The following is a 25994-nucleotide window of genomic DNA, read 5'->3' as shown; positions in this document are numbered from 1 at the left end:
TTTCTGATCATCTCCATCCCTTCTTTGATTTGAATTTTTTTTTTTACATTATCCTGGCCGACTTTTATATCATCCTGGACGATATTTTTTGTGCATCAAGAACTCTATCTGCTAAATATTCTGACTTTTCGGCTCTTATCGTACTAGATGATCCTTTATCATCTTGGACGATATGATCGACCTTTGCTACAATCATCTTGATCGTCCTGGCCGATAGCTTTTTTCATACTGGACGATACATTTATTGGTTATCGTTCCGTCTGATACACCTGTTCGTCCTAGATGATCACGTGTCAGTACATATAAAATCTTTAAAATCACCTAGGATGATCCATTTTTGGACAATGGTCCTGAACAATCCACTGTTCGTCCTGGACGATACATATGGCACATCATTTAAAATGTTTTAAATTTGGCCGGTATGATCCATTATTGAGCATCATCCTGGACAATCCACCTAATCAGCCTGGATGATATGCTTTTTCAACGGTCATCCGGTCTGACTCCTCGAGACGATCGCCTGTGCCTAATCTTCCTGGATGATATCTGATTGGCCTTGATGATCGGACCGCCTTTTTGACCAATCAGGCTGTTCACAATAATTACACAGGATCATCCTGGACGTCCTGAGATCGGATTGGATGATCTGGCCGATTCTTTAAATAGAGATCGAATTCAGTCATTTTTTCTTCACACCTCTTGGGCTTTCTACTTGTTGTTGCTTTATGTTTCCTTTCTTTTTTCTTATAAATGGATGGTAGAAAGTGTGCTCGTTAGATGTCTAGCAGCTCCTCGAGGGGCACACTAGACCCTCATTTTTGGGAGGCAGACGATCACGCTTCCTACTATCGTTACAAAGAGTGCGGCATTACTCTCTCCAGAAAAATCAATCCAGCCTATCTCTCCTATCCGGTACTGGATCCTTTCACTCACACTTCTCTTTGCTTTATTCTCACCCTTATAGTCCTCTTTAGTTATGAACTTCTTTTTGAATTTTATGCAAACCACCGCATAAATTCTTCCTACACTGCTCCCACCTTTTATGTGAATCGATGTCCTGTCGAGATCACATATCAGGATTGTGCTGAACTATTGTAGTTATCCACCACTTGGAATAAGCTGCATACCTTTGTCTCTGATCCTGACTTTAACTGGTCTACTACAAATCACTTTCTTAGCCACACCAATGCACACTTTCATGTTGGAGAGACTAGCTCTCTAATTAAAGATGCTAGGATAATTAAGCATGTCCTTCGCACTTATGCTATTCCAAAAGCCGGGGACCGAGTCCACATCACTCCACTCCTTTCCCTTACTACCTTTTACATTATGGCCAGTAGAGAATTCAATGCAATAGACTTGATCTTTCACTACATCGAGCATTTGAGTATCATTCGAGATCCAGGTCATAGAAGAAAGCCCAATCTTGCTCTAGGACACATCATTGCATATATTCTAGAATCCAAATATTAGCTATAATATCCTGCTCCTTCTGACCTTCAGGAACCCCTCTACTCAAACAATTCCTTAAACGCCCTTCACAATACTCATCTCCACACAGGGGATGGGGAAGCTCGGGGGGCCGAGGAGGAGGAGGCTCCTTATCCCGCTCCTATTCCTGAACCTGTTACTCTCCGCCAGCACTCTCAGTTGGATCAGTTAGTGGAGAGATTTTATCAGTGGGAGACCTATTTTGATGCTTATGTTGCACACCAACAACATTAGCACGACCAGGACATGGCCTGGTTTGGGGCACAAATTGCTATGCTCTCCAGTTACTTTCAACAGCCACCACCACCACCATCTCCATTTGATGATCAGAGGCCCTTGTTTCTCTGATTTTCTTTATGTTTTTCTAGTTTATTTCTCTTCTAGTTTTAGTTTTCATTTTCTATAGTGTGTTTTTCTTATGTTTTGCTTTAGTTTATGTTATGTTTTTTATTTGTGTTATGTTGTGTTTCCCTCCTTTTTGTGATATCAAAAGGGGGAGTAGTTTGATGTATCTTGTACTTTGAATTCTGGAACTTAGTCAACTATTTTTTTGTCACATTTTTTTTACTAAACTGCCATAACTGCTTGAAATTTTTGGGGTGTGTTTGACATCATCAAAAAGGGGGAGATTGTTGCAAATTTGAGTTTATGGATTAGAATTTTGATGATAGCAAACATTCATGATTTCCTACGACTGCCTTGCCTACTAACTTTTTAGGTTTACAAGATTAAATGCAACTCAAGCTAGCTCAAGATCGGGTAGATTTAGGTTGAGTCAAGTCGGTATTTTTTCCTTTCTTTAGTCAATTATAAAAGTGGTCCTGATGCTAAGTAACCTTGCACACACACACTTGAGGGGTTTTCTAAGCTTTTCTATTTTGAATACATCAGCCTGGATGAGTTCATATTAGCCAGGATGATTCAACTAAAAATAGAAACCCTAATTATGGCATCCTGGTTAAGCTACCATCATTAAGCAAATCATCCTGGACGATATGATCAAATCAAAAAGAATCAGCCACCATGATCAATTTAGGTATTCTTTATTTTAAATTATTAGACAGGATGATCTTTTTATTGGCCTAGATGATACAACATAATTATGCCTAAATTTATTTGGAAATTATGGAAATCAATTAAGGCTGATTGATACGATCACATCGACCGGGCCGATCGCAGTCCTGGACGATTGACATCAGCCAACATCTATTCCAGGAGATGTTCAGGATGATTATACTCAAATTTGAACTAATCAGCCAGGACGATATTGTATCGGCCTGGATGATGTAACCAATTTTCTTCTAATCGTCCCAAATTGTCCCGGCTAATTGAACATATTTTGTACCGATTGGCCAGGACCATATTCCTATTGTCCTAGATAATAAAGTCGGTTCTTGAAATTCTACTTAAAGGACCCAAATTTTCTCATGCTTAAGACCTTGAGTGCTGCTGTCTTGACCTTAAAGAGCATTAGGAGAGGGAGAGAGAGAGAGAGAGAGAGAGAGAGAGAGGAACTTGTGAGGGGGAGTTTGTGAGAAGGTTTATAAAGGTTGCTCCAAAAATGGTTACAAGTCATCATCTCTATTCTTTGTCCTTCATCCTTGAGAGGTTCTTGGGGGGTCTACATCAGCAAAAGGTCCGAGTTTTCTGCCCGCTTCAGGAGGAAGCAAAAGGAGTCGGTTCTCTACCGCACCGGGGTTGGTGAAAAAGAGTCTTTTGTAAAGGCTTCTTCGCCTAGCTATGGGAGCTAAAGGAGAGACACTTAGTTAGTGCAATACTCGGAGGGTTCCTCCGAGGAGTGGACGTAGGTCAAGGATTGACCGAACCACTATAAATTCAGTGTGATCTTTCTTTGTTTTGCTTCCACGTTTATTTATTTTTCGCACTCTAATTTCTGTGGTGATTTTGGTTTTTGTTTTACCTAAAGAAAAATTTTAAAATACCAATCCACCCCCCCACTTGGTTAGCCTCGGGCTAGTTCTTAAGGGCTTAACATCCCTAATGAACTTTCATCTACACTTCTAGAGGGAGCACTGCCTCATACCCATACACTAGTGTGAATAGAGTGGATTGGGTCGAGGTCCTAAAAGTTGTTTAATAAACCAATAAGGCTTCCACCTACCTCTCATCCCATTGATGTTTGTTATCATCAATGGTCTTTTTGATGATTTGATCTAGGGTTCTGTTGAAGGCTTTAGCTAACCCATTAGCTCATGGGTTATACATTATTGAGTATCTCTAATTAATATGGAAGCGTCTTTCAAAATTATTATTATTTTTAGACTTGAAAGTGGACCTATCATCAGATATGATTTTGTTGGGCATGCAAAACCGATATGTGACATGGTGTGATGTTATGTTATGTAGTGGAATTACTTGCTCCCACTTTGAAAATTAATCAATCACAGCTAAAATAAAGTTAGGAACCTTCATATAATGAGGTCAATAGGCCCGATAACATTCGTCCCCTAACTCTTGAAGGGTCACAAATCTATCGTGGCATGCAACATATTAGGCAGCTAATGTAAAACCACACATGTACTTGGCATTGATGACAACATTTTGAAGCATTCATGTAATCATCAATTATTATGGGCCAATAGTATCCAATTCTTTTGTTTTTTATTTTCATCTTAGGAACCGATTAATGAGCATTATATAATCTAGCACGGTCCTCATTTATGATTTTTAGGGCCTTTCAATCGTCTAGACAACTTAACCAGTTCTGATCAAATGACCAGGGATAGAGTGTATCATTCACAAGTATGTATGAGACCCTAATAAGTGATAAGAAAAGTACATCATTCCTTTTTTCGGTGCTATGAAAATCAAGTCAATTCTAGTAGATTTTTGTGTTTTGCCTCATTGGATGATGCTGCACCATTAAAATTTAATTCTTAGACTTGATCATCAAATTATTTTAAACTCATGATTTGTTCATCAATTAATTCATTATTTAGAGGCAAATCCACTGACAGTTGGTGTATTGTAAGGAAGTCAGTAATGGCCTATCCTTTTAGAGAATGTAGAGGAAGGAAATATCATAGTCCATTATGGTCCACCATGCTCAAGTTGAAGTAATATCATAGTCCACCATGCTGGTCATCCTGACAACATAGACCAGGTTATAAGATATTGCAATATATTAACTCAAAAGTAAACTTACTTGAATAGAAAGTATGTAATGCCTTAGCTTTTATGCTACAAAAACTAAAGCAAGATAATGCGTCTTGATTGAGGGATATCAAATTTTTGTAGGGAAGAGTCTTTAACTTAGGTAATAAAGGGCATTCTCTTTCCCTTGAGCAAACAAGGCACCAAGCAATAAATTTAGAACTAAGGGGTAATGAATAAGAGGTTTCCCTGAATCAGGGGATACCAGGACTAACAAATTTTTATGGTATTCTTTTCTATTATTGAATGATTTTGATATTCCTCATCCCATAAGAACTCAGCATCCTTTTTGGTTAGAATAAAGAAGGGTTGATATCTCCTAGTGAGGATAGAAGTGAATCTCCTTATATACGCCAGTCTACCTTGAAGGGACATTAGTTAAGCAAGGATCTTAGGAGGTGGCATATTTTAGATGGCTTCAATCTTAGTAGGATAAATTTTACTTTTATGGTGCCTCACAACAAAACCTAAAAAATTTCTTGAAGTAGCGCCAAAAGTGCACTTCAGAGGATTCATTTTAAGGTCGTAACAATGTAACCACTCGAAAATAATTCTTAAGTCATAGAAGGGAGCCTCATTGAATTTGCTCTTAACGACCAAATCATCAATGTAACATTAAACTTGATTATGAATTAAGTCATTAAAAATTTGAGTCATGGCTCATTGGTAGGATGCACCAGTATTTTTAAGATCAAATAGCTTCACCTTATAATAAAAGGTCCCTATAGGGGTTTTGAATGTAGTGTTTTTCTCATCATCTCGGGCCATCATGATTTGGTTATAGCTGGATGAGCCATCTATAAATGAGAAAATGACATACGAAGAGGTGATGTCCACCATGAGTTCAAGTATGGGTAAATGAAATTCATCCTAGGGACATGACTTATTCAGATCCCTACAGTTCACACATGTCTAAATTTACAATTTTTCTTTGGAACTGGCATGATGCTAGATTCCCAAGAGGGGTATTGTTCCTCTTAAATAAATCTAGCCTAAACAAATTTCTTGATTTCAAAATTTACATACTATTTGATTTCTAAATGCATGCATCTAGGAGCTTGTTTAAAAGGAATGTCATCGTGTCAGATTCCAAGTTTATGGACTTCTATGTTAGTGGCTAAGCCTAACATTTCATCATATGTACAAGAAAAAAGTCCTTAGAGAGAATTTGATTTTGACCTTAAACTCATCCTCCTTCAACAAAGAGCTTATGAAAGTGGGGTGAGGGTCATCCTTTATTCCAAGGTTAATTTCCTTACATTTATCAACTATTAATTTAATTTATTCTTCAATTTTAGGGGGTGCATCCTAAACTTGATGTTCATCAAAATCATCTGAAGTCTCCAAATAAAGTTTGTTCAAAGGATTGACGATTTTTGTTGGGACATTCTCAGATTCAAGATGATTAGTTATCATGAGATAATATTCATCACCATGAAATCAACTAAAGGTACCAAAGGTGATACCACTAGTAAAATTTCTCTTGTTGTTTGTATGCTAGAAGTTATCGTGGTATCGGGCTTGACCCTTTGTATATTGACCCGATGTGAGACCTTTAGAGAAATAATATATAACAAACATAGGAAAGTAGACAAGAGATAATTCTATTAATTAATTGAAATATTCCTTCTCAAGGGTTACATAATCTTCTTTCCTTAATGTGGAGGGGAAAGGAAAAAACTCCTAGACTTTTCTTACTTTTCTATATAAACTAGGAGAGTCCTTAATCACTAACCCTGCAATCCTACTAGAAGATAGTGGGGTTGAGGTTAAGTCTTGGATTCTCCTATTAAGCTTTTGGTACATAGTTGATTTAGGCTAATCACTTTAAACTTTGGAGCATCACCCTCTAGGTCATTATCATGTTCTTAAGTGAGATCAAATTTTAGAGGATGATTAATTTTTTGATAATCCAAAAGGAATTGTTGCACCCTGCACTTTTGGTTCCTCATCATAACTTGATTCCAAATCAATGTAAATTTGTGTTGTCCTTATTTCAAATGAAGTATGACCTTGACCATGTGTTATTTGGGCCATCCTCCTACCTCTTTGAAGTAATATGTGTTGCGAATCTGATTTAAGGAAATAAACTTTTGATGATAGCAAAAACTTTTATTTCTCTATGGCTGCCTTGCCTTCTAACATTTTAGGTCCACATGATCAAACTACAATTTAAACCAGCTTAAGATTAGGTAGACTAGGTCTGAGTCAGTTTGTAAACTTTTCCTTTTCTTGAGTCAATTGTAAATGATGTAGTTCCTGGTGCTTAGTAACCTTGCACACACACACTTGGGGGAATTTTTTTGACTGTTTTTAGAGTTTTCTATTTTTATTCACATTATTCGGGGCGATCCACAAATCATCCTAGACGATCAGTTAAAAATAAAAACCTTAATTAGGGCATCAAGGTTAAGGAAGTCGTCATTAAGCTCATCATCCTGGATGATATTCATATTGGCAAGGACGATAGGCTCAAATCAGAAAGAATCAGCTGCCATATCTATTTAGGTAGCTTTTATTTTTGGACATTATCCAGGACATCATCCTTGAGGTTATAACACAATGATTCCTAAATTAATCTGTAAATTAAGGAAAGTAATTAAGATTTAATTGCTCGATTATATCATCCTGGATGATCACAGGATCGGTAGAGATAATCAATTCAATAACCTTAGTTATTCCTAGATGATCAAACATCAGCCAACTTCTATTCAGGGTTATGCTCTGGACGATATGTACTGAATTGAACTAATCATCTGAGATGATCGTGAGATCGGCCAGGATGATTATATTACTTTTCAATCATCTAGATATCCATTCAGGGTAATGTTTTGGACGATACTCAATGACTTGTACTAATCATACATTATGATATCCTATTATCCTAGATGATATGAACAAAAACCTTCTGATTGTCCCAAATTGTTCTGGCTGACTGTGCTAAATTTTTACTAACGTCTAGGATAATATTGATATCATCCTGGATGATAATGTCAGTTTGTTGCAATTAAGAGCTATTCTGAAGCTCTTCTATATAAGATCTCTTATTTCACCCAAGAAGGGATATTTTGTTGCTATTCTGACCTGAGAGAGCTAAGAGAAGAGGGAGAGCAAGGGAGAAAGGGAGAGGATCTTATGAGGTGGAGTGTGTGAGGGGTTTTATAAATGTTGCTCCAAGAAAGGATCCATCATCATCTTTTCCAATCATTATCCTTAATTCCTTGGGAGTTCTAGAGAGGTCTACTTCAACATTTTATTGAGGTTTTCTATCTGCTTCAGGAGGAAGCAAAAGGAGTTGGGTTCTCTGCCTACTTCTAGAAGAAGCAAAAGGAGTTGCGTTCTCTACCTCACCAAGGTCGGTGGAAAGGAGGTTTGTAAAGGCTTCTATGCCTTGTTGTGGGGCCAAAGGAGAGGCACTGTATTTAGTGCAATACTCGATAGAGAGGCTCCGGGGAGTGGATGTAGGTCGAGTTAACTAAACAACTATAAATTTTTGTGTTCTTTATTACTACATCCGCAATTAATTTTTGCACTTTAATTTCTGTGTTGAATCTTAGTTTTGGTTTAAGTTTGTGATTTTGATTGAAAGATTTTTAAAATAACAATTCCCCCCCCCCCCCCCTCTTGGTTAGCCTTGGGATTAGTTTATTAGGCATAACATCCCTATCAAACTTTCACGTGGTATCAAAGCAGGATTCAAAAAATTTATTTTTTGAAAACTTTTCAATTTTGATCAATGGCTAACTTTGGTAATTATAATACTACGGAAGGATATTCTATTACACGATCACCTTTGTTTGACAGTATTCCTTGTAATTTTTGGAAAACTCGTATGTCTACATTTTTACAATCAATTGATTATCATATGTGGATGCTTGTTAAGGATGGTTATACACCTCTTTCTCATGAAATTAATGGCATTAAAACTGAACTTTCTTTTACTGAATGAACTTTTGATGAAATAGGTTTAGCGCAACTTAATGCAAAATTCTTAAACTATTTTTTTGTGCTTTGAAATCAGAAGATTATATGCGTGTTTCAACATGTGCAACTGGTAAAGAAATTTGAGATAGATTGTGTATTACTTGTGAAGGAACCAATGAAGTTAAATAATATATATTAAATATTTTGTTGCATGATTATGAACTTTTTTGTATGAAACCTACTGAATCAATTTCTGACATGTATACTAAGTTTACTCAAATTTTCACTTCATTGCCTGCTTTAGGAAGAGAGCTAACTAATTATGAAAGAGTCAAAAAAATTTTAAAATGTTTATCTTCTTATTTTGATGCTAAGATTACTATAATTAATGAATCTAAAGATTTGAAGACTTATTCTGTTGATAACTTACTTGGATCACTCAATACTTACGAGCAAAGGGCGAATCAAAAAAATATTAATGTAGGAGAGAAAAAGGAGAAAATTATGGTGCTGAAGGCCAACAACATGGACACTGATTCTTCCGGGTCTGAAAGCGATAATGTTGCTTTCATAACTAGGCAATTCAAAAGCTTTCTAAAAAAAATTAATAAGTATCATGAGAAGTGGAAAAGATGTTAGGAAAGAAAAAAACTTTAAAAATTATTCTGATCTTGTTTGCTATGAATGTAGGAAGGCTAGACATGTCAAAGCTGATTTTCCTACACTTAAGGATCACTCAAGTAAAAAAAAGGGTGAGGAGAAACCCAAATACAGGAAGGACAAAAAGTAGTACCAAAAGGCATTATGGGTAGATTTGACTCATCTGAGACTGAAGATGAATAGGAGATAATAAACTTATGCTTAATGGGTGATCATCTTGGCCAATATGATCACGAAGAGGTTTGTGAACCAACCTATAATCAATTACTTGAAATCTGTGAGAAAATTCATGCATCATATAAGAAACTTAAGAAATCGCATGCTAGTTTGAAATTGGAGTTTTTGAAATTACAAAAAGAGCATGAAGTTTTAAGTAAAGAACACACTCAACTTGATAGCAATCATATGTCTTTACTTGATGAGTTTAATGATCTAAATAAAAAGCATTCTGCTTAGATTGTTGAACATGATTCTTTGAAAGCATCCCACACCTCACTTGAATATGATTTTAAAATTTATATTAAAGAGTATGAGCATAAGGAGCACTATTTGAATGTTGATAATGTTATTTTAGAAAGTGCTAACTTGAGGTTTAAAGCTAAATTGAATGCACTTGGGAAAAATTGGAATACATCCACACTTGATCTAAAGCCAAAACCTAGGAAGAGGTATTATGACCCGAACAGATAGTAAAACTTTTTTCGTAGAGTTAGATGTTTTTTATGTGGCATGCTAGTACACATTGGGTGTGGATACCCAAATTGCATGATCCACACCATAATACACATGCATTATATTATTCTTTTCATAAGAAGGGACCCAAACCTGTTTGGGTTCCTAAATCTGACATTTGATATTTTATAGGTATACTCTCACGAAAGACCTCGTGATAGCATATGGTACTTGGACAACGAAGGCTCACTTCTTTTAATTGCATTATCTTGGTGCTTAATAAATAATTACTTACATATTTACTATTCCATAGTTTGTTGTTTTTTCTGTTCTTTTCTTTTTTAGTTTTTAGTAGTGATTGTTATTTTCTTTTATTCTGTAATGTTTCATTTCTGATGTTTTATACTTTAGTTTTCCTTTTTTCATAGCTAAAATGATATTTTTCCTTGTTTTTATTTTTGAAAATTTGTAGTCAATGTCTAATATCCCTAAATCAGTAAAAGGGAGAAACATAGTTGATTATTTCCCTCCCTCTAACCTCTTTTAGTGGTATAATTTTCTTTTCTAAACAAAAGTCTATCTCAAATTAACAAATAGACTTTGCAATTGAGATATTTTCTATATTTCTATGGTAATCTACCTTATATATATAATGTTCAAAGTCTTTATATTACTTTTAAGTTCTTTGAAATCTTGTCATTACATTTATCATATGATTTTGAGTCTAATTTATAGCTTATTCTTCCTTATATTAGAGAGTAAGTTTTTCTTCTCTAATATCTAGAAGATATACTCAACACTAAGAATATTTAAGAGCTTTGAAAAGGGATCTAACTTACAAAAATAAAAAAAGGCCAAAGACGCCAAAAATTAAAAGATGTGCAATGATCGCCAAAAAATTGTAAGATATACAAAGTTTATCAAAAATTAAAAGATGCACAAAGTGCGCCAATCAATTAACATGAGGCATAAAGTGAGCCCACAAAAATAAAGCTTCCCTGTTTTTCAAACCTTTAAATCCTAGAAGAATACATGTGTCACTTGATATTTTTGAAGGCTTGATTTCAAATTTTATGATTGTGACAAATTACTTTTGTTTATTATTATATAAGATATTTTCTTACTAGACCAAGTTTTGAACAAATCTCTTTTTCTTTTCCAATTGGTTTGTTCTTAGTTAGTTATTTTGTTTTTAAAAGATAATTTTGCCCTGAGAGAAGTTCGAGCTACGGTTAATAGGATTGGATATTCTAATTTTTTTTGGATTTTGATGATATTAACTCATTGGTGTTACAAGTATTTAAATTAAATCACTTGGAGAATTTATCATATTTGTGCCTTATTTATTTTAAATAAATAATTAATTAATTAAAAAAAATAATAATAAAACATTTTATTTTGTCTATTTTTCCTATATTTTTATTTTATCTTTTACTGTTATTTTTATGTTTTTTGAGATATTCTCTGATCATCTCCATCCACCTCTTGAATTTTATTTTTGGTCCCATCATCCTGGACGATGCATTCAATCCACTCCTAACCTTTCATCTGACATCTGATATGTTTTCTCTATTTATCATTATCCTGGATGAAACTTTATCATCTTGGACAATCTTATCTTATCCTGCTTTACTTATTATGATTGGCCCAGATGATACTCTTCATCCTAGATGATGTTCTTAATCTTTGCTCAATTGTGGGTAATCATCCCATACGATTCACCTGTTCATACTGGATGATACACATGGTAATACATTTAAACCCCTTAAATTCAACCGGTATGATCAATTATTAGTGATCATCTTGGATGATCTACCTATTCATCCTGGATGATACACGTGACAATACTTTAAATGTTTTAAATTCAGCTGGAATGATTCATTATTATGCATCATCCTGGATGATCCACCTTATCAGCCAGGATGATCTTCTTTTTCAATGGTTGTCTAGCTTGACTCCTCAGGACAATCACGTGTATCTTATCATCCCGGATGATGTCTAATCATCCTGGATGACTTTATCACCTTTTTTACCAAACATCCTGGATTCAATTATTGCACCCAATTGTCCTGGACGATTCTACGATCGTCCTGAATGGTCAGATCCTTTTTTTTTTTATATTGAGGATCTCAAAAGGATTTTCTCACAAAAACCTTCTTAAAACCTCTTGTACTTTTGCTCACTCTCCATTTTCTTGATTATGGCTGGCAGAAAGAGGTCTCGCATACCTTTTGGAAGCTCATCGAGGGTAAATTTGGATCCTTATTTCATAGAGGAGGCCGATCAATCTGCCTATCTGAGATACAAAATAGCTGAGATCACTGTATCCCGGACCATCAACCCGTACATTCTATCCTATGCTATCCTCGATCTGTTTACTCATACTACTCTCACTTTCCTCCTTACTCTTACTATTCCATTTAATTCATAGTTACTATTTGAGTTCTTCTCTAGCCTTCGCATCAATTCCTCTTTCACCCCTCTTTAGTCCTATGTGAATAGACAACCTGTCAAAATCACTTAATAGGACTGTCAAGAGCTCCTGTAATTGTCTACCACAGGAGGCTAACTCCACACCCTGTGTTTCGATCCTGACTATGACTGAGCTTTGGCCAATCACTTTTTAAGTAACATCAATACTCCCTTTTACATTAGAGAGTTTAGCAACTTACTCAAATATGCCAGGGTAATCCAACATATCCTTCACACTTCTATTATTCCAAAAGCTAGTGATCGCATTCTTATCACTCCACTCCTTTCAGTCACCACTTTCTGTATTTTTGCCCCGTCATAAATTTAATGCCTCTTATTAAATTTTTTGATACGTTGAGCATCTAACAAGTATTTACAATCCAGGACATAGTAGGAAGCGCAATCTTACCCTAAGACATATCATTGCCTATATCTTAGAATCCAAATACAATCTCCAATATCTTGTCCCACCAAACCTTCAGCCTACCTTCTACTCAAAGAAATCCTTCCATGTTCTTCACAGTATTCATCTTCACCTGGGAAACGAGGAAGCTGAGGAGGAGACAGCTCCTGCACCTGTTTATAGACCTGCTCCACTCTTCCGGCACTCTCAGTTATATTAGTTGGTGGAGCGGTTCAACTAGTGGGAGACATGGTTTGAGACCTATATTAATGTATAGGAGCAGCAACATACTGAGGGTGTTGCTTGCTTTGACTCTTACGTAGCTCACCAGTAGCACCAACATGACCTGGATATGGCCTGGTTTGGGGAGTAGTTTTCGACTCTTTCCAGTTACTTTTAGCCATAACCACCACCACCACCACCACCACTTTATCCTTCGGAAGATTAGGGGCCGTCTTTCTTTTTGTATGTTTTCATTATTTTAGTCTTCTCCTATTTTTTAGTTTATGTGTTATTTTTCTTTTTCCCTCCTCTTTTTGTGATGTCAAAAGGGGGAGTAGTTGTACTGTTCTAGTTTGTACTATTTTTTGAGTAGTTGTACTATTTATTCTATTATGTTTTTATGCTAAATAGTTGAACTTTATTTTTCTTCACATTGTTTTCATTAAACTGCTTTGAACTATTTTAATGATTTATGTGTTTTCCATCACCAAAAAGTGGGAGATTGTTGTGAATTTGATTCAAGAAAAAGAATTTTGATGATAGCAAACACTTATGTTTCTCTACGACTACCTTGCCTACTAACATTTTAGGTCCATAAGATCAAATTACAATTTGAACCAGCTCAAGATTAGGTAGACTAGGTCTGAGTCAGTTTGTAAACTTTTCCTTTCTTGAGTCGATTATAAAAGGTGTGGTTTCTGATACTAAGTAACATTGCACACACACTCTTGGGGGAATTTTTCTGATTGTTTTTAGAGTTTTCTATTTTTTTCTCACATTATCTGGGATGATCTACAAATCGGTTTGTATGATCAATTAAAAATAAAAATCTTAATTAGGGCAACCTAGTTAAGGTAGCCATCATTAAGCGCATCATCCTATATGATATTAATATCAACCGAAATGATAGGTTCAAGTCAGAAAGAATCAGTCGCCAAATCTATTTAGGTAGCTTTTATTTTTGGACATCATCCAGGACATCATTCTGGATGAAGCAACTTAATTATGCCTAAATTAATCTGGTAATTAAGGAAAACAATTAAGGTTTGATTGCTCGATCATATCGTCCTGGACAATCGTAAGATCAGCCGGGATGATCAGTTCAAAAACTAAGTTATTCTTGGATGATTAAACATCAACCAGCTTTTATTCAGGGTGATACTCTGGATGATATGTAATGAATTGAACTAATCATCCAAGACGATCCGCACTCAATTGAACTAATCATCCAAGACGATCACGTGATCATCTTGGACGATCAAGTTATTTTTTAGTCATCTAGACATCCATTCAGGGTGATGTTCTGGATGATATTTAATGACTTATACCAATCATACAGGAAGATATCCTATCATCTTAGATGATATGAATAAAAACCTTCTAATCGTCATAAATCATCATGGCTGATTGAACTAAATTTATACTGATCGTACAAGACGATATTGATATCATCCTGGATGATAATATCAATTGATTATAACTAAAAGCTATTCTAATGATCTTCTATATAAGATCTCTTATTTCACCCAAGAGGGGATCTTTTGCTGATGTTCTGACCTGAGAGAGCTAAGAGGAGTAGAAGAGCAAGGGAGAGAGAGAGAGAGAGAGAGAGAGAGAGAGAGAGAGGATCTTATGAGGGAGAGTTTGTGAGGGGTTTCATAAAGGTAACTCTAAGCAAGGATCTGCTATCATCTTCTCTAGTCATTATCCTTAGTTCGTTGGGGGTTCTAGAGAGGTCTACTTCAGCATCTGATCGAGGTTCTCAGCCTGCTTCAAGAGGAAGTAAAAAGAGTTGGGTTCTTTGCCGACTTTTGGAGGAATCAAAAGGAGTTAGGTTCTCTACCTTACCAAGGTCGGTGGAAAAGAGGTTTGTAAGGGCTTCTCTGCCTTGCTGTGGGGGCAAAAGAAGAGACACTATGTTTAGTGCAATACTTGGAGAAGAGGCTCTAGGGAGTTGATTGAACCACTACAAATTTTTGTGTTCTTTATTACTACTTCCACATTTAATTTATGTACTTTGATTTCTATGGCGAATCTTGATTTTGTTTTAAGTTTGTGCTTTTGATTGAAAGCTTTTTTAAAATACCAATTCACCCCCCCCCCCCCCCAATACTAATCCCCCCCCCCCCCCCCCTTGGTTAGCCATGGGACTACTTCATTAAGGTTTAACATCCCTATTGAACTTTCAATATGTTGGGAGGCCTAAAGATCACACCCTTAATGTATTCTTCACTATGTGATTGTTGTATTTCTTAACTTTTATAATTTTAGTAGTAATAGATGAATTGGTGGGATTATCATAATAGGTGATCGAGTCATTAAAAATAGTACACATTTTAGAAATATTGAATATATTTTTAAAAATAATTGTGAATAAGATGGGGATGTTATTATTAGAATTTAAGTTTGATGGTTGTAGTGGAGGAAAAGAAAGTGCCAATATGTAATTGAGAAGTACCCCTCAAAATTAATGAAAAAGTTTATAAGATAATGATGAGACCTATAATGCTTTAGGTGCATAATGTTGGCCATTAAAAGAGAAGCATAAATGTTAGATGCTCTTATGGATGAGACACTAGAACCTCCCCTCTAAGAAAAATGAAGGTAATTGGTAGACGACATAAATAATAGCTAAGTCTCATGATTAATTTATTTGTTAAAGCCCATTATCCTCAATTAGACATCAACTCATTATAGCTTCAAATAACTGTGTTAAATCTAATCTAATAAGTTTAAGCACCATTACCACATGGGTTAACATAAGCTCAAATTAAATAAAAATATTTTTTTTTTTCATATTTCGGTTTATTCCTGTCAAATGCAATCAAGTTTATCGAATATAATACAAAAAAACCATGGAAAATCCCATATGTTTATTTAGCCATTCTTTTATTGTTAATCAATTATTTAAACTAATTTAACCATTTTAACTATACAAAACAACTAAGGATAAAAATAAAATTATAATAAATTATCTCAAAAAATTTTAACATAGTAATAACTAAATGATATAAAAACTAGATTTCATCAAAAAGAATTAAATCTATGGAAATATTTTAAAAAATAACATGAGCCAAAAAATTTTCTTTTTAATTTAAAATAAAATTTAATGAATAATGGTTTTAATAGATTAAAATTATTAGAAGAGATTTGTGATTTTAAAAATTCCTCTTATTTTAATAGATTAAAATTAATAGATTAAATTTACCAAAAAGACTTACCTTAATATTCTTTAAAATAATAAAAAAATTTGGTTAATAAATGCGGTAGATTGAAAATTGGAGATGGTGAGATCTTGAGAAGAGAGAAATGGATTTTATGGTAAATCAGAGAGGATGTGCCACAAGATGAAATTAGTTTTCTAGTTGATAAAATTAATGTTGGATTTTTCTTTTAAAAATTTTCAAAAGTGATACTGCTAGAATTTGTTGAAACTTGTTAAGTATGAATTAGGTTGTTAGACCTAAGCTTATGTCCCAGCGGCTAACCAAGAGTGGGGGTGAATTAGTATTTTAAAAATTCCTCTTATTTTAAACCGATTAAAACTTTAATGAATTTTTTTAATGATTTTTCAACCACAGATCAACAGAAATAATAAAGTAAAAAAACAGTAGAAAATAAAAGACACAAGATTTATAGTGGTTCGGTCAAACACGACATACATCCACTCCTGAAGTCTCCCACTTCAGATATTGCACTATTATCACTAAGTGTCTCCCCTTTTGCCCCTAAAACAAGGCGGAGAAGCCTTCACAAAAACTCTCTTCCACCACTACCCAGTGCGGTACAGAACCGTTGTCCTTTTACACCCTTCAAGTGTAGGCAGAGTACCTCCCACTGTTCACACTCTCCAAGTGTAGGCAGAGAACCTTCCACTGTTCACACTTTCTAAGTGTAGGCAAAGAACCTTCCGCTGTTCACACTCTCCAAGTGTAGGCAAAGAACCCTTCATCCTTTCACACTTTTCCAAGTGTCGGTAGAGAACCGGATCTTCTTGAAGGATCTTCTCACAAAAAATCTAGAAGGACAAAAGAAAAGAGTGAAGTAATCATAATTCACAAATGGAGATTCTTACCTTTGAGTACCAAGTGAACCCTTCATGCTCTAGTAGTAAGAACTCTCCTTTAAACACTCTCTTTCACTCTCTCCTTCAATCTCCCTTCAGTTTGCACGAAGACTAACGTACAAAAAGATTTCAAGACAGTTTTAAGTGGACCTTTTATAAGAAAGTCACGAAAAACTATCCAAAAACTATAAAATTTTCAATTCAGTGCGTACTCAATCGTTCCGTACGATTGAATTTTGTACGTACGAAGAGTATAAAAATTGTTACTTACAAACTCAATGTGCATTGGTACGAAATTCCTTTGTTCTCGATCATCATCTCATACAAACATAGTTCATCTGGTACGAACGGTTATTTCAAAGGTTCATTGGGTCGAAAAATAGGATGAATAACAAGTTCAAAGAATAGATAACATCGTCCAGGGACGAAGGTGTCAATCCATCTGTACAAATAGAATAAACTAAAAATCCAGAGGAGATCATCCAGGGATAAATGAGACTATTTGTTTAGATGAACAGTTCAAACTAAAAATCTAGAGGAGATCGTTTAGGGATGAATGGGACTATACATCTGGATGAATAGTTCAAACTAAAAATCCAGAGGAGATCGTCTAAGGATGAATTCACTACAAAAAATGGGTCAATAGCGACCAAAAAAATAGAGACATAAATAAATTGGTCGCTAAATATATCTTTTAGTGACCAAAAATTAGTAAGGCCTCTAAATAATAGAGAAGTTTATATTAGCCACAAAAAAGGCGCTAATTTTGTCGCTAAAAATCTAGGGAATTTTTTTCTTAAAAATATACAAGTCATTATAGTGACTAATTATTCTTTTTAATTGTGTACATAATCTTATGCTTTGCATATATGTTAGGGGTCCAAGGGGATAGCACCCTCTAACAAGGTTTGACCTGCCTGGTCAAGTCACGAGGTCAAGGGACAGCGCCCCTGCGGGGATTTTCGAGGGCAGCGCCCCCGAAATTTTTTTTTATTTTGATAATATTTTTAAAATTCAAAATAATAAATAAAATGATGAATTTAATTTAATATTTATATTTTTATGATGATAAATCAAATAATTTATTAATGGAATAAATTAAAATATATAATATTAAAATTTCATCAATTACTTTTTTAAATAAAATTATACATTATACCAAATCCTACTCTCGCGATCTCCATCTCAGGCACGCGAACTAATCTCATTTTTGCCCTACCTCTTTAGCCATGATATCAAACTGCAATCACCAATCAGGGGCGGAACCATTTAGGTTTGAGGGGGATTCGTTCCAAACGAGCAAATTTACACACAAGAATACAGAGAAAAAGGAAATGAAATAAATTTCTCGGCGAGTCGGCCATTCCAAACGAGGAAATTTGCATAGAAGGGTCAGCAGAAGCATTTTACTAAAAAAAAAAAACTTAGAAGAGGACCTTTTTATAATTTTGCTGCCCCTCCTAAAATATTTATTTTTCCCTAATCGAACCGGTCGCTCTCTCCGTCTCTAGCATTCATCCCGATCCCGCACAGCCGCTTCAAGCCTCCGACCCCATTTCTCTTCTCTGGAAAACTGGGAGCGAGAGATCGCCTTCGACGCCGACGGCTCTGCCTAGTGCCTTCCACCTTCGTCACTTCTTCTGGTGGTTCCACCTTTGGGCTTCGTCGCTTCTTCAACGCCGACGGGCGACGCCTCTCCCCGCAGGACTGCAGGCGTTAAATCCTCTATTCGGTATTCCACTTTTCTTTTCTTCTTAATATTGATAGTTCGAGTATGTATGATGAAAAGATGCTTTCAACTATTTGTTGGGTGATTCCGTCATTGGTTGTCTTCATCTGGTCGGCAGATTTCTGGCTCTTTTTTTTTCATCTTCTATAGTTTTGTTGGATTATGTGGTTAACAGACATCATTTTGCATTACTTCAATATGTTGATTGGATTATGAGGCTTGAATGACTTGTCTACTGATTTATCTCTATTCTTAGTTAGTCTTTTTGAATCTCCTCATAGCACTGCCCAAAATTCACGTGACAATTTTTGTCACCAAGATCTCCCTCTCAAAAATAAAAATGGTTCTAATGGTTGACGTTATTGTTAAAAACAATTAATTAAAGGAAAAGCCTCTTTTGGCTATGTTTTGGTAATTTACCTAATAGTTGCATCTTGACTGTTTGGTTTAGGTGGTGTTGTTAAGGAATTGGTTTGACAAAGTAAATTGGAACGTGTGTATTTCCCTTTATGATTTTCTACTTAAAATTTAAGTGTGTACAATTTTAAATTTGGTTATTCTTCAAAATTTCCTCAATCAAATAAATGGCGAAGCCTATTTTCACTTTAATTTTGTTAATATTTTAATTTCCACTTCTCTGTCATTATTCCTGCACAATGTGCATTGCAATACACTTCACTTTCTTTAAATTTCCATTAATAGTCCTTATTAGGCAGCTAAATATGTAGATTCGGAGCAGAAGGGATTGTTGTGTAAGCATCATGGCTTTGAGTTATTCAGTAAGTTTTTTTTTTAGCGACCATTACGAATCATTAATGTCGAGTGCTTAGTTTGTTTAGAAGATGAAGGTGTGGGAACTGATTGCGAACGTTCTGTGTTGATTTTCACTCTCCACTCACTATTTTGCATTCATTTTTTTTTTCACCTATCATTCCCTGCTAATGCAATCAGGAACCTTACCGCTGGATCCTTATATGTAACCCAACCTCTGTCACAAAAATGTTTCAAAAGAATGAGAGGGAGAAACTAGTTGAAAAAAAAAACTCCATTTACAAAACAATTGATAACTACCAGTAGAAATAATTAGAATACTTAAAAACTAACTTATGGCATTGTTTGTGATATTTTTTGGATTTCAGAGGATGATTTACTGATCAGTTAAGTTCCACAAATGAATAGAGAAAAACAAACAAAAAATGTTCAATACTTGAAATACAAAAGGATAAAACCTAAGTTAAAAAATCATCAATGTGTGAAGGAAACTTGAATAGGTTGGGATTGCCAGAATTTCAATGTCAACTTTCCTTTTGCATTTTTTAAAAGGGTAACTTTGCATCCAAGATTCAATATTTTTTGTCGCTTCCATTTCATTCCATATGGATTTTCAGTTGGTAAACTTTCTTGTTCGATTATCTAAGTTTAGCTTTTGGTTTTATCGTTCATCTGTGGCGCTTTGTTCGAATTTTCGTGGTCGGGGGTTTTTCTCCCTGCTTCTAAACCATTATCTTCTGCTCATTCCCGCCTATTGTTTGATTAGTTGGGTGTTTATTGAATGGATCAAGGTCTCTTCTAGATATTCAAGATCACAGTATTGATTTTCATCTTTAACATTAAAGTTGCTAATGTTGCTCGCCATCCCCGGGGCATGAAGGAAATCATGGAAACCTATGAAAAAGTGTGCGAGCTAAACATTAAGAAATAATTCCAAAGAGTCAAAATATATGATTTGAATAATTTTTGTTTTCTAATGAGATCATTAGAGCATCCGAATTAAATATCAAAATTTAAATAAAAATTTAGAGTATCCACACACGCAAACATTATATACATGTTTTTTAATTGTTTAGTAGGCAAAATTGTTGGTTTCCTCTATATTTCTCAAGGTCTACTGGCTGAATGTTCTTTTTATCTAATTAATTTGCTGGTATCTATTGAAAAAATTGCATATTTGAATGGATCTGGTTAGCCCATAATAAGAGACAAAAACAAAAGGAAAGAAGTAAAGTGAAGGTCTTTGAGCTCCTTGGCTTATAATTATATAATACTGGAATGAGGCTCCCTCCATCATAATATAATTTTGAATGGGGCATTATGTGTTTTAGCTTAATGACCCCTTTGCAATTACGAGCTTCTGCATCCTACCAAATTCTTGCTTCTTGTCTTTCTTTGACTAATTGGGATTCGTTTATGGCTGCTCTTGCATAGTCTTACAATTTTACATTGCAAATTCGGCAACAAGATTGAGGATGCCTTAACTTCTTATTGACAGGGTTTATTCCATTTCTTCTTCTCTTATTATTTGATGAGGCAATTGGGAGACCATTCTATGAACTTCCAAGTAAATTACATAACAAGCATAAAGAACCCCTGCAATCATTTCGTCCATACAATATAGCTCATAGAGGATCAAATGGTGAAATTCCTGAAGAAACAGTGGATGCTTATATGGTAAACAACCAATGACATTAACTATTGTTCCTGCGCACAATTTTTAATTCAACTATAAGATTTCTATATGGATGTGTCTTACCAAGGATATGTAGTATGATGTTAGAAATTTATATATTATTTCCTAAGTATATGAGAATTCCTTTATTTGCATTAAATATAATTTTCTTTTTAAAGCATCAAGTGTAAGCATCTTCCTTGTTTCATGCAGAGAGCTATTGAAGAAGGTGTTGACTTTATAGAAACTGACATCCTTGCTACTATGGATGGTGCACTGATTTGTTTTCATGATTTACATCACTGATATTGATGATCATAAGTTTTTGGAGGAAATTATTCCACTTGATCACCTCCTTTAAAAATAATTAACGAGTTATCCTACTTTTGATATTTGGTGTTTTTCTTTGTGATCATATCCCTAACCTGTTGATATGGTTTCTTGATTTGGTTATCCCATGAATGAAGTCAGTTCTAAGGGTGTAATAGGATTCTAGTTGTCAACTACTTCAAAAAGAATATGTCCTGTTGTTTGGCTAATTGATTTATTGCTAGTTTTTCTTGGTCTAAAGTAAGACCTCATTGTTTGATATTCTTTCTGACTAAACAACACTATAAATTTTCTTTATGCAGTATAATTGTATAAATGTATTTGTTCTTCTTTATATTTGTCGTACATTCCACTTTTAAGTCCCTTTAGTTTAACAGGCAGAAGTTTCAGCAGGAGGCTTGGCCAAATACTTTGTTAAAACATGGATGTGCAGAAAGTTGCAAATAAGCTCGCCTAATGGGAGCTTTGACTTTACCTGAAGTCTTCATGTTATAATTAGCAGGCTTAATAGGTGATTGGGATCACATTTATCAGAAACTAACAATATCCTTCCCTGAGATAGCTGAGATCATTAACAAAGAGACGATACTAAAAGGAGTTACAGAAGATGGACAAGCATCATTAAGCCATGAGAAGATATGGATCAAATTCTTGGCTGATACAATAAAAGAGAGAAGAGATGTAGAAGGTCGAAAAGGTGATTCTTGTCAATTTTTTCTGGAACAGACTACACTTTTGGTTTTCATCATAATGAAGTTAAACTGTTTCACGCAAAAGATGATATTAGGAATTTGGAATATTTGTATTCCTTTCCAACTCTTCTTCCTTCTTTTTGGGTGTAAAAAAATTGCTTTTGAGAGGATAGTAGGATACGTTCAGGGCTTATCTAACTTTAATTCTCATGAAAACAATCCAACTAAGAATTCTTAGAACAGGAAAATGTCCCGGTGTCAGATCTTCTTCCTTTCCAGAAGAACAGCATAGTTTTCCTAAGAATTCTTAGTTGGATCAAAGACATAAATTTGAAGGCTGCACCCCAACCTGATGTCATCATAGAGGAATGTCTTGCTGTAAATATAATAAGACTGGTAAAAAGCTTATTTTATTTGTATTTTTTTGTTAGTAATGATTTGAAACTTTTTTTTTTTTCGTGTTCTTACTTCTAGATCGATCAAATTGTTAGACATATACTTTTGAAGCTTATGACTGATTGGAAATTGATGGATGAACTTAATATAATATGTTCAATTTATTTGCTTTGGTCTGGTAGTTTCAGTTTCAAGTTCATGTTTATTGGTTGACACGGGCGCGCAGTTGAGAGAGCAGCCTTATTCATTTTTTTTTTCACGGATTTTTCTTAATCCTTTGAAGAAAATGGCAGTTCCGCTGCTCAACAGGAAGATCGTGAAGAAGCGCGTGAAGAAGTTTAAGAGGCCCCAAAGCGATGGCAATATCTGCATGAAGCCAAACTGGAGGAGGCCTACAGGTATCGACTCCCGTGTGTGGAGAAAGTTCAAAGGATGCACTTTGATGCCCAACATTGGCTACGGTTCTGATAAGAAGACACGCCACTTTTTGCCCAACAAGTTCAAGAAATTTGTAGTTCACAATGTCTCCGAACTGGAATTGCTTTTGATGCACAAAAAGAAATACTGTGCTGAGATTGCACACAATGTTTCAACCAGAAAATGTAAGGATATTGTGGAGAGAGCAGCACAGCTTGATATAGTAGTCACCAACAAGCTTGCTAGGCTACGCAGCCAAGAAGATGAGTAGTGAACTTCAGGCATTTGAATTTATATTACTTAAGCTTTTGAACTTATTATTATCCTTTGAATCAGAGTCAGATCTTTTTTTTTTTTTTCTTTGTTAGAAGATTGCCTTTCTGTAGTTGCACTCTTTGAATTTTATCTTCTGTTGAATATGAATTGTTCTCAATTAAAAGAAAAAAAGTTCATGTTTATTGGATAATCAACATAAAGACTTGAACTGATTGTATAGCTTTAGGGTATGTACATTTGATAAATCATATTATAGCTTTAGGTCCACAAGATCAATCTTATTGGATAATGTACATTTGAATAAATCATATTATACGACCCAATCTTTGCATGGGACAATTTTATTCACCAATAATTGTATGGGATCATAATCTAAATTGATTGAACAAATCATATTAGATGATGCTTTATATCGTACTGGACAATCAACATAAAGACTTGAACTGATTGTATAGCTTCTTATTTTTCTACAGTACAAATAGGTCTATATTAACCAATCTTACTATACAATCTGAGATCATATTGTACGATCAATGTCCAAAAAAAATTAATTATTAGGGCTTTTTATGTAGCCTTGTATTTAACATCTTTTAATAGACTAATTTCAAATCTTTTGGTTGTTTGGTTTTGTAGAGATAGAGAGGGCTTGGAGAAGAGATCATGGAGTTCTTTGGGAAGGAGAAAGGAGTGCGATGTTCTTTTCCTTCAATATGAGAGTGAAAAAGAGTTCAAGGTCCTATGTTTCACAAGATTGGTGAAAATATTGTAAGGGCATCTTCACTTAGCTTTGGCTACTAAATGAGAGACATTAAGGTTTTAGTGCAAAACTCATAGAGGGCTCCGAGGAGCGGTCTTAGTTCCACTATAAAATTCTTGTTAGTTCTTTCTATTTTTTATATAATTTACTTTTCTACACTTTGATTTTCTAGAAGTTATTTGTCAGACAATTATCTATTTGTTCATATATTGATTTGAACTATTCATCATCATCAAAATAAAAAATTTGTTTCATATTTCTTCTTTCACATCGGGTGTTTATTTTGTTGATTTTTAACTTATAAAAATAAAAAAAATAATAAAATATATATACTTTTGTGTTTAAAGTATGTTTTTTAAAACTGTCAATGATAAAGTTTGTTTTTTAAAACTTTCAATCCCCCCCCCCCCCCCCCCCCACTTAGTGTGTATAGGAATAGTTCACAATGGATTAACATCCTACATAGAACTTTTATAAACACATCCCATGGTTAATTGATTTCTTGCTAACAACCAAGCTGATTAGTCCAATTGGAATAATGATTTGGTCCTAAGTCTAGTAGGGGTTTCTCAGTTGTAGTTTTGCACTTTTGCATATTTTATAGTTTTGAATTTTTGCATATACGTAGTCTTACATGGCTATGTTAACTCCAGGCTTCAGAATATAAATTTCAAAGTTAACCTTCTCCCTTGTAAAAAGTTCTTTTACCAATGTCATCATCAAAATCTAAATTTAAATCTAATCTATGTCACTTTTTATCATCTACATCTGAAAGTCTTCGAACTAGGGTACTTGTTCAATCCTTTTCTAAAATCTAAAGTGAAATCAAACTTCAACCATTCCCTCTCCAACTAAAGGTCATTTAGATTGAATTCATCTCAATCAATATAAATCAATTCTAAATTTTAATTTTGAACACTTTTATAGTCCTTCTTTCCATAGGCTAGGTCCATATCTATAGTCAATGAGCTTTAAAAATTTTAAAAACATTTTGGTAAGCTTCAGTGTAATCACGCCTTAGGGATTCAGAAAACATTAATCAATATATTCTTCTGATATATGTCATATTTAAGGGCCAGTGAATTTTAAAGATTAAAATATAATTCTATTAAATTAAAAAATAATGTTTACAAAGTTGGTCTTCTCTTTCTCCAATGATGTGAACATGACTTTCAATCAATGTCCTTCTATTGGTGTAATAGTGATCTAGTTTTGATAAATAAATAATGTTCAGTTCAAAATATCTGGACAACATTCTTGCATGGTGAAGGTTGAATCTGTGTCTGCCACAACTATTAAGGCTCTATTGGAGGGTGGATTTAAAGTTACCAAGGTAACTGCTAAACCCTCAGAGTTTTCTCATTTGATTTTCCAAAGGCTTTCTTCAAACTAAAAGGGAAAATCTGCCATCATTCTTAGATTCTTTTATCTGAGCAAGATCGAGATGGGGTCATCTTCTACTATACCATATATGATGAAATCTCAAAAGAGGAACAAGAACCACGATGTAAGGTAAAGGGCTGAGAAAATTAAAATGCTCAAACAGAATAATCTGATGAATGTTGTAGTGGAAGGAACTAAAATAAAATCAAAACAAATGGTTGTAAAGAATCTAAAATTTCATGCATGTCTCATGTATAAAGTTTGAATCTCTTTCATCCACTTCATGTTATTGGTGCAAAAGAAAACTCAATTTGGACATTGAATTTTGCACCTACTCCTTTTCAGATGAATCCTATTTTACCTTTCTTTTCTGAAAAGAAAAGGATGTTTAAATCTTTATTGAGTGAGTTGATCCATTACTATATCATTGGTTATGGGCAGCCAAAGATTGAATTCTTGAAAAGTGAAAAGATTGTTAATGTTA

The 25994-nt window shown here is 34.5% G+C and overlaps 1 protein-coding gene and 1 long non-coding RNA gene across 8 annotated transcripts; both read left to right on the top strand.

Annotated features, from left to right (window-relative positions):
- The first annotated feature begins 18426 nt into the window (after window positions 1-18426).
- On the top strand, window positions 18427-24381 carry LOC110111554 (60S ribosomal protein L32-1). Of its 7 annotated transcripts, XM_020843473.2 has the most exons (5): window positions 18496-18816; window positions 21083-21261; window positions 21967-22286; window positions 22961-23375; window positions 24004-24381. In XM_020843473.2, exon 4 carries the CDS (start codon window positions 22964-22966, stop codon window positions 23363-23365), a length of 402 nt encoding a protein of 133 aa, XP_020699132.1. In that variant the 5' UTR covers window positions 18496-18816; window positions 21083-21261; window positions 21967-22286; window positions 22961-22963; the 3' UTR covers window positions 23366-23375; window positions 24004-24381. The 7 variants fall into 7 exon arrangements, 6 of the variants coding, with proteins under 6 accessions (XP_020699132.1, XP_020699135.1, XP_020699130.1 ...); XR_003701196.1 differs by lacking the exon at window positions 22961-23375 and having other exon boundaries at window positions 18427-18816; XM_020843476.2 differs by having other exon boundaries at window positions 18501-18816; window positions 21983-22286; window positions 22961-24381.
- Window positions 24382-24563: 182 nt separating this feature from the next.
- Window positions 24564-25789, top strand: LOC114579914. The gene is made up of 2 exons (XR_003701165.1): window positions 24564-25460; window positions 25547-25789. It is a non-coding gene; the product is annotated as an uncharacterized LOC114579914 (long non-coding RNA).
- The last annotated feature ends 205 nt before the right edge of the window (window positions 25790-25994 follow it).

The sequence above is a fragment of the Dendrobium catenatum genome, unplaced genomic scaffold (assembly GCF_001605985.2).
Source record: "Dendrobium catenatum unplaced genomic scaffold, ASM160598v2 fragScaff_scaffold_716, whole genome shotgun sequence".
Lineage (NCBI taxonomy): Eukaryota > Viridiplantae > Streptophyta > Magnoliopsida > Asparagales > Orchidaceae > Dendrobium > Dendrobium catenatum.
The sequence above is the reverse complement of the archived record's forward strand: the minus strand, read 5'-3'. Positions and strand labels throughout refer to the sequence as shown.

Coding starts and splice junctions, on each gene's coding strand:
- LOC110111554 (XM_020843473.2), top strand. CDS start 22,964: ATGGCAGTTCCGCTGCTCAACAGGAAGATCGTGAAGAAGCGCGTGAAG.